This window comes from Musca autumnalis, unplaced genomic scaffold (genome assembly GCF_047663935.1).
Source record: "Musca autumnalis isolate F117 unplaced genomic scaffold, ASM4766393v1 scaffold_5, whole genome shotgun sequence".
Classification (NCBI taxonomy): Eukaryota; Metazoa; Arthropoda; class Insecta; order Diptera; family Muscidae; genus Musca; species Musca autumnalis.
In genome coordinates, this window is record NW_027412088.1 from 50,808,334 (window position 1) to 50,826,674 (window position 18,341).

Sequence of the window (18,341 nt, forward strand, 5' to 3'; positions counted from 1 at the left end):
TCAAACTTTGGATCTTCTAATATTTTGTCCAAATTTAGCTTAACTTCTAAAATGGCCCTTATTGGGCCTCTCCTCAGGGTGTCCCCCCCACCAAACTTCAACATTTATGTCTAAGTGCAGTTTAGGGTCTTTTCAAAGATCCTTCGGAATTGTATACCGATGCTGTTCGTCGTGGACCTGTTTACAGCGATATCATGTTTTCCGTGGACAAGTCCATGCTTCCTGGCATACTGGTCCAAAAGTTATACGATGACCCACTGAAATTACTAGTGGGCGCGACATCTATCGAAAAGATATGACTCTCAAATAAGATCCACTTCCATAATGGACTATGTCGGTCCATTCCTTCAAGTACCACCTCCGCAACACTTTTGAACTTTAATCCTAATCCAAAATTTTGTCGGCAAGTTCAAATGTCCAAAAAGAGCCAACAAATTCTTAAAAGATCCTAAACACATTCGATCTGTTTGTCAATGAAAGTTTCAATCCACATACGCTGAGGGCATATCTCTGTCGGCAAAGCCGACTGATATTTTTTACTTGTTGGATCACGTTCCACTTATATTCGCGGACCACATCGGTGCCGCATAGTTCACCACAGACCAACCTATTTTGTTATATATTTGATCAACAAGGTTTATTTATCTTCACCCCAAGTGATGTTAGCTAGGGACTTGAGGACCATGTTCCTACCTAGCAGATCGCTGTGGGATGCGCGGACGACGGGAACATGTTGTCAAATGTGATCCGTACAATCATGCGGTAGTTAGTGGTCGGAATTCTTCTACCATCGACCATGACATTCAACTCAGTGCTCACCTCTGCAGTTCATGTGGTGAACAGAGTGGCCGTAGATTTAGTGGCGGACATTTGCATATTCCTCGAGCGCAAAAGGTGGTAAGATCAGTTATATAGGAGTTCAGCCTTTCATAAATGACATCAGGGAAGGCACGCGACGCATAAGTAACAATCTCAATGCCATCTGGAAGGGAGTGGTAAAGGTTAAACAGTTCCGGAGATATTTTGTTGTTGTGTATTGTTGACCTGTTGTATTGTAATTTTTCTGATGATATTTTTCGGCTTAAGGTCAGTAAAAAGCGTTGTTTATTTTTGATGATTTTCTTTATTTATTCCGATATTTCGATTGACATCGTCAATCATCTTCAGGGAAACTATAAAAATACAAATATTACAATATTTAAAACCCAAAATGAATATTTAAAACACAAAAATTATTACTTTGTTGAGAAAAGCTGTTGGTTTCTTTCACCGTTTGTGCTAAACTAACTTTTTTGACGTGTGTGCTTTTGTACTAAGTTTCTGTACATGTGTGCACAGTGGTCTGTATCGCTTTTATAGTTCATTCTAATGTCATTTGGTAATTTAATTATATGTAGCATTTCTAAAGTAAATCGTCGTTTGTAGTTGTTTTCTTGTGCCAATAATAATTTTTGTGTTTTAAATATTCATTTTGGGTTTTAAATATTGTAATATTTGTATTTTTATAGTTTCCCTGAAGATGATTGACGATGTCAATCGAAATATCGGAATAAATAAAGAAAATCATCAAAAATAAACAACGCTTTTTACTGACCTTAAGCCGAAAAATATCATCAGAAAAGTTCCGGAGATATTTACTATACTGGACTTGGCCTTCTTATTCCTAAACGTTTCACGTTTCAAACTTGGCTCGATGTCTTCAAACAGCGTGGGGTGTTTGACAGTATCGTACGGCTTGCTCTGGTTGAGTCCTCGATTAATATGTGTGGAAATGGCGTGCAGAACTGTTGTCGCTGTGTGCTGTTTAATGAACCCATGCTGATGATCGGCAACTGGATAGCTATTTTTGACGCTGGAGACAACTAAAGCATCAATGGCCGACAAAAGCGAAATCGAAATTGACTGGCTTCAGTAGCGGGACCACCCTGCCCATTTTCCAGACTTCGGTAACAATGTGGGTAGCTATCTCACCATTATCATGGAGATTCCATCAGGGCCCAAAGTTTTGGATGATTTAGCTATCCTAATGACATTCGCAACATCATCCATTATAAATTGTGGTGGTTCATCGTCGGCAGGAAGGGATCTAATGTGACGTAGCACTGTTCTCTTCGCCCCGTTACTACCGGTGCGCTCGACAAATTGTCGAATAAAAAAACTAGCGCACCCTCGCCAAACGTGACTGAGATCATACCTTACTTCTTTCCAGGCTTCTAGAGTGACTTAACCGTTGCCCACAATTCACTTATTCCGGCTCCAATGTTGCAACTATTCAAATGATTTAGTCACTTATTCCGAGTATGCTCACCGGCCAACCTGTTAATTTTTAGTGTCAGCTCCCTGACTCTGGGGTCACGGGGGGTTGGCTCTACGAAGCTCATCGCACTCATTTGCAAATCCCATTACCTCTGCTTGGAAGTTTGGCCTGACTCCTGGTATTCGACCATGGTATATGGCAAGCGGCTGCAGCGGTGATGATATCTTGGAACATCCATTCTGCTACCCGAAGATCAGAAGGGTTGGGTAGATCTCTGAGGGGGGATTAGTGAACTCTCTGATCCTAAGGCAATTAGTTTCCCCATGATTGACGAAAGTGCGGTAAGTTACCCGACGTCGTAATGGTACATGCTGATGATCGATAACTGCATTTCTGACGCTGGGGAGGACTAAAGCCCCAAGGGTCTTTGCTACGGGCAACAAAAGCGAAATCGGTCCTTACGAATCACCTGAGCTGACATCATTGCCTGGCTTCAGTAGCACGACCACACTGCTCATGTTTCAGAATTTAGGAACGATGTGGGTGGCTAGCGCCAGGTTGAGGACATTGGTGAGATACTCGATTTCCGATTCATCCAGCTGTTTCAGCATTACCATGGAGATTACATTAGGGACCAACGCTTTGGATAATTTAGCGTTCCTGGCATTCGCATCATCATACATTGTAAAATGTGCTGGTTCATCCTCGATACGAAGAGATCTAATGCGATGTAGTACCCTTCCCTTCGCCATGTCACTCCCGGGGTGATCGACAAACTGCCCATTAAAATGACTTGCGCACCACGTCGGATCATTCAACGTAACGTCGCCAAATGTGGCTGAGGCCCTATCTATCTTCTTTCCTGGCCTCGGGAGTGATTTAATCGTTGCCCACAATTTAGCCACTTGTTCCGCTTATACTCATCGACCAACCAGTTAACTTCCAATGCCAGCTCCATGACTCTGGGGTCACTGGAGTTTGAACAACGGCGCTCATTACTGAAACCTTGTAAAACGCTATAATATAAACATGGCCTAAATCCAATGAGACTGATGATTCTGAATCACTTGAAAGTGAAGTTTTTAATATCGTTAATTTAATTCATATATAAGTGTAATTATTTGTTAAACATTTTTGGGGATTTTTTTGAGGAAATTCAATAAAATCTGGGGGAAATTTTTGGACAAGTTGGGGAAAAGAGGCTAAAAATACTGGTAACGCTGTGGACAACTATTAATCGGCGGAAGGTATACGTTTAGCAATTCTACCTCGACAGTCAGGTGTGGCTGCTGCATTCCATGTACGGTAGAGCTGGCAAACTATCGATAGCCGCACCATTCGATAGTTTCGATGTTTCTTATAAAAATCTATAGTATCGATACTATCGTTAGTTTTCCATCGCCTGTATTTGAAATCAAAATGATGGATTTTAAATGTCAATTACATAGAGTATATGTCAAATTAAATACAGTGGATTTATTGGCAAATATTCATTTGACATATGTGGAAGTGACAGTTGAAATCCAATGGATTTAATAAATTTAAAACGCCGTAATTATTAGACCTTTTGTCGGGTTAACCTTCTTTATGAATATTAAACTACGTTTATACCACATTTAGAATATACCTGGTTTAGCAAATCCAGTCTATTTAATTTGTAATTATACCATCAGCATTTATGCTAACGAGTGTATTTACACGTTCATACGGGCAAAATGTGCCTCATCGAAATAATGGTTTAAGACCCCATGTATGTTTGGACGAAATGTGTTTCAGACAATTTGCAGTTGATTTAGCCATGTCCGTCTGTCTGTCTGGCTGGAGCGCACGAACGGATCAACCGATTCGTTCTAAATTTTGGCTTTCGTAATATTTTGTCCAAACTTAGTTTAAGTTCGAAGATGGGTTATATCGGTCCACTCCTTCCGGTACCTCCCCCACAAAAGTTCGAAAATGTTCGAAAAATTTGTGCGCACGATAACTCTTGAAGGAAGTAACCGATTTGGTCCATACTTAGCACATCGTGAAATTTCTACTAGACTTAGACGAGGTTTCAATATGGACTCAATCGGTCCACCTCTTCGGGTACCTCCCACACAACATTTTGGATAAATTCACTTTAAGACCTGCTCTCGAATCACTTTGATTTCTGTGGAAGCAACTAGTATTCGCTGCCTCAATTACGACAGTAAAAGTTTTTTTTCAGGTGCAAGTCCATACTTCTTGAGAAAACAACCCGAAAGTTGTAAAAAAAACCCTATGGCACCATATGTAGTGGCTGGAGAGCTCGAATCGAATACTGCGTTCGTCCACACTTTGGAGATCGTAATATTTATTCGATTATTGGATGAAATTCGAAGGTGGTGCCTAAAGTGGACCTATCACTCCCCTCGGTACCTTCCCCACAAAAGTTCGAAAATATTCCCTAAAATGGTACGCGCGATTTCTCATAGACGTAGCAACCAATTTGGTCCACACTTTGGATCTTAAAATATTGTCGAAACTTAGTTTATGTTCAAATGTAGGTCCTATCTGTCCAATCCTTGTGGTACCACCCACACAAATGTTCAACATTTTTGTGTTGTACGTTCGAGGATCCTTTGGACATTTTTACCGAAGGTTTTCCTAGTGGCCCTGTTAGTGCTAGTGTGATAAAAAAGCCCTATCTATCGATATCCCCGTAAATATTACGAATTTTTGTAGAAAATTGTCGTCTACCAAACTCTGTTGTAATTAAGGCGTTTTGCGGTGCCATCTCTAGCTCGAAAACTAACGAACTGATAGTCGTTTTATTTATTTAATTTTTTTTTGTAAGCTTAAAAATCAAATACTTCACCGATTTATTTTTTAAAAAAATATTAGGTTTTACAGAAATGATGGATACAAAAATTCATAATTTTAATTTGTGGCACAAAAACTTAGTCCCAATTTACATTGGGCGAGTTTACTTGCGGCAATTGTCATTTTGTAGGAGAGAGAGGTGAGGCATATGGTAACCCTTTGCCTCTCAGCACCCTCTCTCACCTACAAACTGACAATTGCCTCAAGTAAACTCGCCTAATGTAAATTGGGACTTACGGTTTTGGTCATAAAATGGGTAAACATATTTTGAAAATAAAGTCGATCGGTGAAGGACTAGTTTTTGATGTCCTTGATCAGCCCACAAAATTGTATGACAATAGGTTCATTGGTTTTCGAGCTAGAGTTGGCACCGTAAAACGCCTTAATTACAACAGTGTTTGGTAGAGGGCCATTTTTCACAAAAATGCGTAATTTTTTTCAAAAAAAAAAAATCGGAAAATAGATTTCAAAATGTTATTTCGAGAAAAACACGTTTTAAATTTCTATGCTATATGCAAATTATAACGAATTTATCACTTCCAACACTCATCATCTCAGTCAATTTTGTTCCGATCGTTTAGAAAATGTTATCACATATTCTATTCTACTTATTTTTTGATATTTACAAGTGGGGGTCACCCCTTTGTATGCCCTGTATCCATGGTTTTGGTAGGAACACCGTGGCGGAGGAGCTTAGTACTAATTATTCCATTTTACTTTAATACAACCCGAGGTGGAAGGTATAAAAAGTTCGACCGGGCCGAACACGTTTTAACTTGTTTTTTTTTTTTTTTTTTTTTGTACGCTCATAGGCTGAGAAAATTTAGATGCCGACATAGGCGAATGATTATTTTTTATGTATTTATTATTACTTATACGCCCAATATTGCCTGACAAAAAGTTCGTCATTGCTGTTTTGTTGATGTTTGAGAATAGCACATATGGCCTGTTCCCGTACTTTATAAAGTGGTAAAAGTCGTAAATGTTGTAATAATCGTAAACGATTTTCATATAAATTTTGTGTACGCATCATGTGTAAAAGTGGTAAAAATTTTAAAAACTTGTTAGTTCTGGAACAGAGCTATATTTTTTAATTTGATTTCCATCCATTATATTGATCGAAAGAAAATTGTATTGAAACTACATTTTGGTCATCATTTATCGTCTCTACGTCACCTGTAAACAAACAATTAACTTGTAAATCTGTTAATATATTCTTTGTTATAATCAAAATTAAAGGCAATCTGTTTCCAAGTTAACATCACCTTAATTATCGACAAAATCACAAAAGGCTGAGTCACGCATTGTCCTTAAATAAACAGTAAACGATCACATTATGCCAAATTGAATTATTTATTTCCAACTTCCGTGAAATTTTCACAAAGGAGCGAGCGGACGGAGAATAATGAGCAAATTGTCTCTGTGTTCTGAACAAACAAAGAATGAACTTCTTAATGTTGCTTATAAATGACGAAAACGCACAGACATATGCATATATACTGTCTAGATATATTCTTCTAGACGTGTTGTGTTCACATATGGATTATTTACACATTATAAACATAAATTAAATTAATATTCCAGGAAATTAAGATAAGAAGAAAATGTTAAAGAAGAACATTCATCAAATAACAATTTACAGAATTTGAAGCTGAGGCCGGTCCAATAGCGGCAGTCACTGTAAAAAGAAAAAAAACATTCTAAAAATAAAACGCCATTTTATAGTTGCAACGAATATTATTCTTCAATCAAAACACAAATAAAAGACACGCGTCGTGGCAATCAAAATGAAAGATGACCACGACGTTCATCCCGAACATTTTCTTTTTTTTATAAAATTGATTTTTGCATGCGTGAAAAAATACAGAAATAAACTAAAACAAAACAACAACAACGTCTCGGCATAGACATGAGCAAAACGTGCAAAAACAAACGGTTTTTTCATTTTATAAATATTTTTATTTAGAGCAAATAATACAAGTGAAATTGTTGTTGATACCCATCATGGATGTCTGAGGCCAGAAAAAGATTTATAATTTTATCACACCTTGAAATAATAAAAACACAACATAGCAATTGTTGAAAACAAATTGAAATAATATTTAAACAATTAGTGATTCCAAACAAAACAGTTAAGAATTCATTCAACTCTTGTGTGATTCGTCTAAATATCCAATGTGATTTGAAAGCCGGCGAGGGAAAAAAGAAAAATGTCTAAGAAACCCCGAGGGAGTATCCATAAAATTCGCCAGTTTGAATTGGAAAAGGTAAGTGAAGAAGTGAATTTTGAATAATTAAAATGATTATTGTATATTTCTTATATAAATAAATTAAATTCATATTCGTTTGCGACATTTTCATGCCCATAGGAAAGTTTGTTTGGGACGAATAGGTCCACTAATTAATTTGGAATTTATACATACATTCGGTGTTGGTGACCCTGAAAAGTTTTCCGAATCAATATCTTGGCAAATAAATCATTTACTCTCTTTGGGAATGCTCGTGCCAGCAAGTCAGACTATATGACGGATGTTAGAAGTGTTCTAAGACAGATTTGGCAGGAACTCTCATTTCGAAAAGAAAATTCCAGATCCTAAGCAAAGTGCGCCACCGTCCTACAAACTTACTGCTACAGTTTCTACGTGAATCATTCTTTCAAAACAAATAAAAATTACATTTAATTGGGAATGGCTTATTTTTTATAATTTCTTTCCACGAGACACCCCAATATTCCTTCAATCCAAATCAATCGCAATTGCCCGAAGTGTTAATGGATGAGATTGACATGAATGAACATTGACATAGCTAACAACAAAATTATAAACATTTAATTGTACATTAATTACATGGTCCACATACTAATATGAGTACTAGAATTAAGAACTTTGGTAAGGTTATTAAAGGAAGTGAAGGGAACTTAAATTAAATATATCGACTGACCTATCTTATGGGCTATTTAAAATAACTTCTCGAATTGTAGTGGTTTATTTAGTGAGTAGCATGTAGCGACAGTTCGTCCGTCTGTCTGAAGCGTACGTACACACTAACGGATCAATCGATTTGGCCCAAACTTTGGGTATTTTAATATTTTATCCAAATATAGTTTCAATTCAAAGACATAATCAAAATAAAAGAATAAAGAAGGCAGAGCAAATTTCGAACTGGGTTGCCCTTTTCTTTTTTATTCTTTTATCAGAAGCAAGCAAGGTAAGCAGGCGATGCAGCTTATGTACTCTTTTTTCTTGTAAGCTTATTAATATTAAGTTTGTTTTCATAACAACAAGTAAAAAAGTATCAGTCGGCTTTGCCGACAGAGGTATACCCTCAGGCTCTGTGAATTGGAACTTTCATCTACGAACATACCGAATGTATTTAGGGTCGTTTCAGAATTTTGTGGCACATTTTGGACATATTGAACTTGCCGACAAAAATGTGGATTAGGATTAAAGTTAAAAAGTTTTGCGGAGAAGGGAATGGACCGACATAGTGCATTACGGAAGTGGATCTTATATGGAGATTCATATCTTTTCGATAGATATCACGCCCACTAGTCATTTCAGTGTGTTATCGCATATACGAATATGGCAGTAAGCGTGGACTTGTCCACGGAAAACATATTATGGCTGTAAACAGGACCACAAAGAACATCATCGGTATAACTTTCCATGGGATCTCCGAACAGACCCTAAACTGCACTTGGACACAAATGTTGAACTTTTGTGGGGAAGGCATCCTAAGGAGAGGACCGATATGACGAAAAAATATGACGAAGGCCAAATTTTGGACCAAATCGTCAGTTCGAGAGTTATTGTGCTCTCCAGCTACTACATATGGTGCCATAGGGGTTCTTACAACTTTCTGGCTGTTTTCCCAAGGAGTATGCACCTGCCACTGAAAAAACTTTTAGCGTTGTAATTAAGACAGCGATTGCAAGTTGTTCAACAGAAATCAAAGTTAGTCAAGAGCAGGTCTTAAAGTGAACTTATCCGAAACACGATGTGTAAAGTATGGACCAAATCGGTCGCTCCCATCAAGAATTATCGTGCGTACAAATTTTCCGAACATTTTCGAACTTTTGTGGGGGAGGTCCGGAAGAAGTGGACCGATATAACCCATCTTCGAACTTAAACTTAATTTGGACAAAATATTGCGAAAGCCAAATCGGTTCATCCGTTCGAGAGTTATCGTGCGCACCAGCCAGACAGACAGAAGGACGGACATTGCTAAATCGACTCCAAATTGTCTGAAAGACAAATATACTTGGGATCTTAAACCATTATTTCGATGAGGCACATTTTGCCCTTATGAAAGTGTATACATATACACTCGTTAGCATAAATGCAGAGGGTATAACTAGCCATTAGGTGCTCTTTGAAATAAACGATATTTTGTATATTAATTTCATACTTCGTTAGAAATATTCTTAAGAAATGCACGATTATTGTCCTGATGGTACTTGGGAGAAAAATTCCTAACAAAATTTCGCTATTATTGTTGATTTCGGATTTCTTATGTGCCTTTTCGCCTTGTTTAAAGCTTGAAAAGCAATAGAAAATTTATTCGTAATAAGTTCACAGAAATGTAGCATATCCTTTAGGCAATATGTACTTTTCCGCTTTTTTTACTTTAATTTTGTATATCCTTATTACTTTCATAACATATTTTTAATAATGTTTTATTAATTATTATTTTTGTACACTTTTCTTTGTTTTTTATTTATAAATTTAATTTTGGAAATCCTTTTAATATTTACTTGTATCCTTTTGGTTATCTACGCGAATTTTTATTGCGATTTATACAACCGTCTTGATCTGATGACCACTACGAACTGATTATTTACAAAGTATGGAATTGTTAATATACCTATTTTTTTAAATAATTTCATATGCAGATTTCTCATACATATGTACATCGTGGAATATTTGAATATTTTTCAAGTGGCGTTGTAAAAACCAGGGTGTCGGAGTCTAGAAATGTTGCTGGAGTCAGGGTCTGAGTCGAAACAATAACTACACTCCGACTCCGGGCAATATTGTTCTACATTGTGGAAATATAACATTAAATACGGACGAAGGCATATTGAATAGGTAGTGGTGTCACACCAGCTGTTCGAATGTGAAGTGTCAAATCCCTTTGTAACAAAATTATTTTTGTTGTAATTTCCCCAACAACATAAAGAAAATGACATAACATAATCAACATTTCTCGATACTACTACCTGTTACATTTGCCTTGATACGAACACCACATTTTTTTCAAAAATCATTGTTTATTTTAAAAGAAAGCTATAAGAAAACATATAAGAAACGGTGTTTTATACTAAATGAAGGACGAAGGATATTTACTATCCTCCGAAGTCTAGTCTTTTCATTTCTATTTTTTGGTCCAATATTCTATGACAATCGAATTATGATTGGACCTTTAACGTCTGCAGAAGTCCTACAAGTCTTCTGTCAGAAGACCCACAAGTCTTCTCACAAAGGTCTACTGGTCTTATCATATTGTCTTCTAAGATAAACCATCCTTGCCTTCTATTAAAGGACTTGTTGGATTCCTATGAAAGCCATTGTGGACTTTATGGGAAATTCTACTGATTGCACTGTGACAAAAAATTGTTCTTTATCAGTTTTACCCGTTCCTTTTTCAAAAACACCGTATGTTTATGTATTTCGGAACATTTCGTAAAAGCTGTTAGCTATGTATCATGGTACAATAATACAGGTAGCATTATCAAGCCAGCTGATGGTAACATAATGTGTCAATTGCATTGAATTGATGTCAAATTTTGACATCTTATGTTACCAACAATTGCTGATGCGGCTACCTGTGTATTTGTACCATGCTATGTATGAAATTCGGGTGGTTATAGTACGTTTATATATAACCGGATTTAACAAACCCACTCGGTTTTGAAAGTCAATTCAATTGCATGTTCGTCAAAGAAATCCTCATAAGGAAGGTTAACCCGACAAAAATCAGCCTATTAAAGCCCCGACTGACTACTGGTCATTAATTGCGTATAATTTTTACCGGATGTTGTCCTTATGATTTGTATTGCCCCTTCACATATTTTAAAAGCTTAAAGATTTTCTCACGGGGAAGAGTTCCTTCCAGAATGCACTCGTGCAAAAAACAAAAATAACCGCCCAATCGTTTTAAATTGAATTTTCCTGCTTTTTTCAATGTAAGATTCCACAGATTCGATAACTTCGCATGTAAATAGTATTTGCAAGTTCTTGCAACTATTTGCGTGAACATCTTTGTTATCGAACAGCATTTTGTAAAATTTGTACAAATTTACCATAGCTCAAACGTCAAATGAAATCTCATCTAGATTTCATTTGACGTTTAACCTATGGATTTGACAGTTGAAATCGAGTGGATTTCGTAAATGTAAACCAAGCATAAGCAATGAAATTGACAATTGAAATCGAGTGGATTTCGTAAATGTAAACTTACTATTAAAGAACATTAGGTCTGTCTGGCTACCCAATAGTTAGTAACAATTTGTACAAATTGTTACAGAAAGTTGTCTGTTAACTCACGTTGTTTACAGTTCTTCATTGAGAACAAAAACAAGCTCAGTACTGTGAAATGTCAAAAATGTTTTCCAAAAATAAGGCGATTCACACAATTTTTTCAACAAAATTTTGTTAGGCAGTTATCAAAAAACGCATTATTACAAAACTCCATTAAAAGTTCACAATTTTTCTGTTAAATTTTTGTTTTTTAATTTTGTGTTTGTTTAATTACGAATAGTTTCATTCTCTTTTCAAATTATGATGTTTCATTTCTTCCGTTAGAACTTGACCATTTAGCCGAAGTGCAACTTTGTGTTTTCGCACAAAGTGAAAGATGTCAAATTCTAATGAGAATGTACTAAAAATTGGCGCCATTTTGCAGTGTCCATCGTTTGTTTTTATTCTCTCTTTGGCTAAATAAAGAGTGGTCATTCGATCTTCGTCGATTAAAGAAATAACTTGGATTTTCATCCACCACAAATTTGGATATTCGTCCACAACAACTTTGTAAACAAAAGGTACAGATATTGTTTATACGAACAATATTTCTTAAATAAAGGATTGAATCATTTTTATTATAACGAAATTGATAATGCTGTTGTTTTGTTTTTCTTTTTGGTTTTTTCTTTTATTGCCTCCGCAAACAGTGTTTTTAATTACAACAACTTTTTTGACAGCTCGCAGTACATCAGTAGTGGAATTCTGTAACTCATTTTTTGAGTTGCCGACAAATACCGGTAAAATTAAAACGCAAAATTATGAATGAAAAGTATCAATAAAAGTTGACAACACTGTTGCTATCGGTAGGACTTAGCGACAGCTTTATTTGGGTTGTTAACTTACCGGAATTCGGTAATTACACAAGTTAGGCATTTTAATTTTACCGATTTTTGTCGGTAACTAGAAAAATGAGTTCCAGAATTCCACCACAGCTAGGCTGATGCGGGTACCTGTATGATTGCGCCATGAACCAGACACACATGGTACAATAATACAGGTAGCATTATCAAGCCAGCTGATGGTAACATAATGTGTCAATTGCATTGAATTGATGTCAAATTTTGACATCTTATGTTACCAACAATTGCCGATGCGGCTACCTGTGTAATTGTACCATGCAGACACACATACTTTTGGCACTATAAGCATGGTGGAATAAGAAGGTGTTACGTCAAATCATACAAAACGTCAAATTTGCTCACAATAATGCATTACTGTGAATTCCTTGTTTACATTTTGTATGTGATTTTATTCACAATAATGCATTTTGACAACTGGTATGAAGATCAGCTGTTTTTGCCGCTGTACCTGTATTATTATGCCATGACTATAAAGCGGGGTACACACTATCAGTTTTGACTGTCGATTTTTCTGAATTATCGATAACTGTCCAACCGTTCAGCAACCACAAAATATTTTGTGGTTGCCTGATGACTCAAAAAGTGAACGGCCACACTGGCAAGCAACCGATTATTTGAGCAAAACTGATCGTGTGTACCCCGCTTAAGTAAAACGCATTTTACACTTGCACTTATGATAGGTGTTTTGGGAGTTTACGTCATTTATTTGACAGATATTGTATGGAATTGACAACTTAAATGATTCATGTTTTATAAAACATGTTAAATGTAAAATGCGTTTAATAGCTAATTTAGACTAGCCATAAATCCTCAACTGGATTTAATAAATCCAGTAAAAATCTCATAGCATTTAGATATACCTTTGGAGGATTGAATTGGCAGTCAGCTGATTTTTGTTCATAGCGCAATTACCAAGGTAGATGCGTCAGCCCATCTGATCGAATTTGAAACGTCAAAAGAAGTTGTTGTAAATTGAATTCGCGTCAAAAAAAGCAATTTTTTTGCCTTGTTTACAAATGTTGATATTTTAAATTATTTTTGTTGTAGCAATTCACCGATGGATCTACCTTGTTTCTTGTGCCAGCTTGCAACTTTTTGTATTTTCTAGCAACATGTTGCAAAAAACAGAGTTGTATACGAGGATTTATGCCGGACTTAAAACAAATCCACGCAATACGATAATTTATACCCCGGATACATTTAACCTGATTAACCCAGTGGGTTTGGATTTCAAATGTCAATTCCACAGCGCAAACGTCAAATAAATCCTCTAGAAGTGGGTTAACCCGGCAAAAAAAACTCTAGTGTAACCGTACTATTAATTTTGTATGGGATTTAGCAAATAAATCCTGATAATCTGCTAAATCCGCCTAATTAATTCATACCTAAATGGCATATAAGCATGAAAAGTCCGAGACCTAATTCCAAGGCATATACAATGTCGGCCAATAAGCCCACCTGATTATTATGTTTGTTGTCATAAACCTTATTGTGATTTAAAATACAAATAAACTCAAAACACAATAATATAAAAGCTGTGTTCCAGAACCTAGTACTATTTAGACTATTTTTACAATTTTTTGACAAAATGCGTTCCCGTACTACAAAAATTGGCAAAATTTTCTATTCTCTTTAAACAAAAATGGCTCGGAATGGCTTTCTCTTCTACTATTTTCTACTACACAAATTTGGGTGTGTAGAATGTTGTAAATTCGTCAAACCATATATTTGACATTTGTTGAAAGGAACAAATAATAATTGAAGAAATAATTTGACTACAAAATAATCAAATTCTGTTTTTAACAACGAAATAACACTTCAAGGCAATTAAAGATGCAGTGATAAATACAATCCGCGGTGTTACGTATTAAAATTTGGAGGAATTTGTCATTAATTAACAGTTTTTTTGAAGTTTAGCGAATCAATTCAATCATGTTTTTTCAACTTTAAAAAGTTTGTGGCGAATGCTTTGTAATACGAAATCTTCCACAACTGCAGCATCCACAAGCCGGGTCTAAAACTAGCATACATTAATATCGTTACGTGAAATACAAAAATACGTAATCATTAACGTAACCCTTCGATGTTTGGGCATTTTAGAAAAATGTGTATCTAAAGTACGACTGTCATTTGCTTTTGCAACATCAAGATCCGCCATGTTGTCCAGATTTATTCTTAACTTTCAGTAGAAATGTCGCTTCTAATAGCCTAGAGAGATGTCCTGGGTAGACGCTTCCTAGAGAGCAATGTTGTAAGAAGTTTTTAAATCTCGTAAGATCTTTGACGTGTGTAAGATGGTGATGTAAATTCAGGATTTGTAGAAGAACCTATCGTTGTTCCATCACGTACCGACTGGAATTTCTGTTTGCATGGAAACGCAAGATGGTGTTCGCTATAGGCCAAATGTATCATTATCAAGTTAAATGCATTTTAAATTTTCTTTAAATACTTTATATTTTGTTTCACAATGTAATTGCATTTAATAAATCATATGAACATCATCATACATTCAGCAAAGAAACGCAGGTTTTCATAAAAATATTGTTTTTTATTTTAAATAAAAAAGGAAAAGCTTGGCCAGCACAATGCCGTTTGCAAACATTGGGTTTTGCTGCAGATTAGTCGTTACTGAGGCCATTGATGATTTAATACTAAATTTCGATCTCTTGCCTGGAGAGATTTTAATCTTAAAATTTCGTACTACATACAGCTGTATAAGAGATCAGAGGAATGCGTAAAATCGGTGTTGTTTCCTGTAGTTAATTTGCAAATGTCCTTTAATGTTACACAAAATAAAACAAATTCTTAAAAATGTTTCTTTGTTGTTATGTTTTTGCATGACGTCTGCAATTTTTTATATGACAAATTTAAATATTTTTCACAGTTTTTTCGTTCCCATACTTTTTGAAAATATATATGCTCTGAGAGCAATTTTGACAGTTTGCTCTTTTACTACTTTTGCCATTAGAAAAGTACTGGAACAAACCTAAAAAATCTATTATGTTTGTTGTCAAAAGTTGTTAACAGAACTCTCAATGGCCGACCTACTGTTGATTTACAAACAATTGGACTGTTCCAGAACTGCAAGAATCTACTAATTTTTACTATTTTTTCCGATAACATAAAGGAAAAAGTGTTATCGTAGTAAAAAATAGTAGCTTCTTGCAGGTTCTGGAACAGAGCAAATATACATCGGGGCGTATAATGGTTGTTGGCAAGTATACGCTCCTCAACATTTATACATAAAATCCTCGATTTGAGAGATATAAGGAGACCCCAACGGGGACGAACATTTGGTCTAGGGTGCAGAAAAATATGACGTTCGGACTCAGTGATAAAAAGTAGGTCACGTAATTATCGAGCTAATATGAATCGGAGTGCACTCACTGATATGAGAGGGGTCTCCCTTGTCTCTTTTGGGACATTTGTGGTAACAGTGATATTATAGTTAAGATATATTCGATATGGACGATATGGACAGAGGCATATCTGTGTGAACAGACAATTGTGACTTGGGTATACAAAGTTTTTTGTCGAAGAAACAAAATAATAGTTAAAATGATTAGAATCTGTGGCGAGATACAACACTATGATATTTCTGTGTCTAATAGTACGTTTATATATAAGCGGATTTAACAAACCGATGGGTTTCAAATGTCATTCTATTGCTTATATTTCAAACGAATCATCGTAAAGAAGGTTAACCCTGCAAAAGGCTATAATATAAACCCCTTGGTAATCAATGTCAAACATTTCGCTAATTAAAAAATTTTCAGAATTCCACTACTGATTTATTTATGTGTTTTTATTAATAATAATATTATTATTATTATTATTAAATTGAATTGATCACGGAAAATGATCTGTAGTGGAATTCTCTAGGGCATTTTTCGGTTACCGACAAAAATCGGTCAAATTAAAACACAAACTTATGAATAGGCTTGTTCGATAACTTCGCAAGTAAAAAGTATTTGCAAGTACTTGCAACTACTTCTCATTTCTCTTTTACTGAACAAGTTTGTTATCGAACGGCATTTTGTAAAAGTTTGTACAAATTTGTACAAACTTTTGAGTTATCGAACAGACCTAATGAAAAGTTCAAATAAAAGTTGACACCACTGTTGCTATCAGTAGAACTTTGTCCCAATTTACATTGGGCGAGTTTACTTGCGGCAATTGTCATTTTGCTGGAGAGAGAGGTGAGGCATATGGTAACCCTTTGCCTCTCAGCACCCTCTCTCACCTACAAACTGACAATTGCCGCAAGTAAACTCGCCTAATGTAAATTGGGACTTTGCGAGTACCTTTTATTGGTCGCTAATTTATCGAATAATATCGTTAATTACCGAATTATAAGCATTTTAATTTTAACGATTTTTGTCGATAACCAAAAAACGAGTTCGAGAATTCCACTACTAAACGAACTAGAAAAAGCAACAAGAACCCACCTCATCCAAAAAGTATTTCGAAAATCGTTAACATGTTTATATGTATGTATGTATGTATGTCAAGAACGACACGCGTCTACACCTCAATCCATATTGATGCTATCATAGCCTACCTATCAACAAATATAAAATTTAAATATTTTTCTTGCAACAGAATTATAAATATGTTTATAATAAACCACCTGTTTTGTCTTTCTCTCTTTCTCTTGATTTGCGTTGTGTAAATAAAATTCGCAAAATCTATTTGACGAGGTGAGAAAACGAACAAACCCCAAATGTGCCGATGAAATATTAAATCCAAATTGTCGAATTATAAAGAAATCACAGTGATTCGTTTGTTCAAATTATTATTTATTATTTCTTGCTAAATTGCAATTATAAAATATTTTATTTTAGAATTGAAGAAAAAGATGATGTAGAAAAAATACGTAACATCTTTACCAGTAAATTTTGCCCAAGCACGAAAATGCATAACAAGAAAAATTGGATATTGTCAATTTTCCATATGTTTGAATTCCTGAATTCGTCTTCTATTCTGATGTTTGGATATGAAGCAGCATTTTTGGCGCAAAGCCAAAATTACGGTTATAGACAAAACATACATTTGTTGTATGTATATAAGCATCATATAAACACATAAAATAGATCAACTAAACACACATGCCGTGCCGCCACCAACCGCAACTGAAGTACCTTTTATGGAGGGTTATTGGGTGGGAACTTTATATTTTAACTCTAGGCAATTGTATTTTACCCCGTTTGATAGCTCATTTACATCAAACAGGTTTAACCCACTTCATGAGGATTTATTTGACATTTTTTGCGCTATGGAATTGACATTTGAAATCCAAACCCACTGGGTTAATCCAGTTAAGTGTAACCGGGGTATTAAGCGGATTTAATAAATCCACTGGGTTTCAAATTTCAATTCCATAGCGCAAACGTCAAATAAATCCTCATAAAGAAAGTTAACCCGGCAAAAAGCTCTAATGCAAACGCCGTTTTATCGCTTCACCTTATGTATAGCATCATGGTGGGGACCATGGTGGAATAAGTAGGTGTTACATCGATAACAATAATCGGTCAATTTACCACACCAAACGTCAAAATATCGCATTACTGTGAATTGCTTGTTTACCTTTTGTATGTGATTTTATTCACAATAATGCATTTTGACAACTAGTGTGATAATCAGCTGTTTTTCCCGTTGTACCTGTATTATTGTACCATGGTTCCAACCATGGCACAATTACCCAGGTAGTGGCATCGTAAAATTTTGAATATGTTATGTCAAAACTTCCTTTATGTTGTTGGAGAAATTACAACAAAAATATTTTTTTTATAAAGGGATTTGACTTTTCATATTCGATCAGCTGGTGTGATACCACTACCTGGTAGTTCTGCCATGGTTCCA

At 35.5% G+C, this 18,341-nt stretch overlaps 1 protein-coding gene across 4 annotated transcripts in view; it reads left to right on the forward strand.

Moving 5' to 3' along the window:
• LOC141387176 (uncharacterized) overlaps positions 1–18,341 on the forward strand; it is a 51,118-nt gene that overhangs the window by 21,458 nt on the left and 11,319 nt on the right. For all 4 annotated transcript variants that reach the window (XM_073956432.1, XM_073956435.1, XM_073956433.1 and 1 more), the window contains exon 2: positions 7,065–7,365. In XM_073956432.1, the coding sequence (XP_073812533.1) occupies positions 7,309–7,365 (57 nt within the window). In that variant the 5' untranslated portion in view covers positions 7,065–7,308. The remainder of the gene's footprint in view (positions 1–7,064; positions 7,366–18,341) is intronic.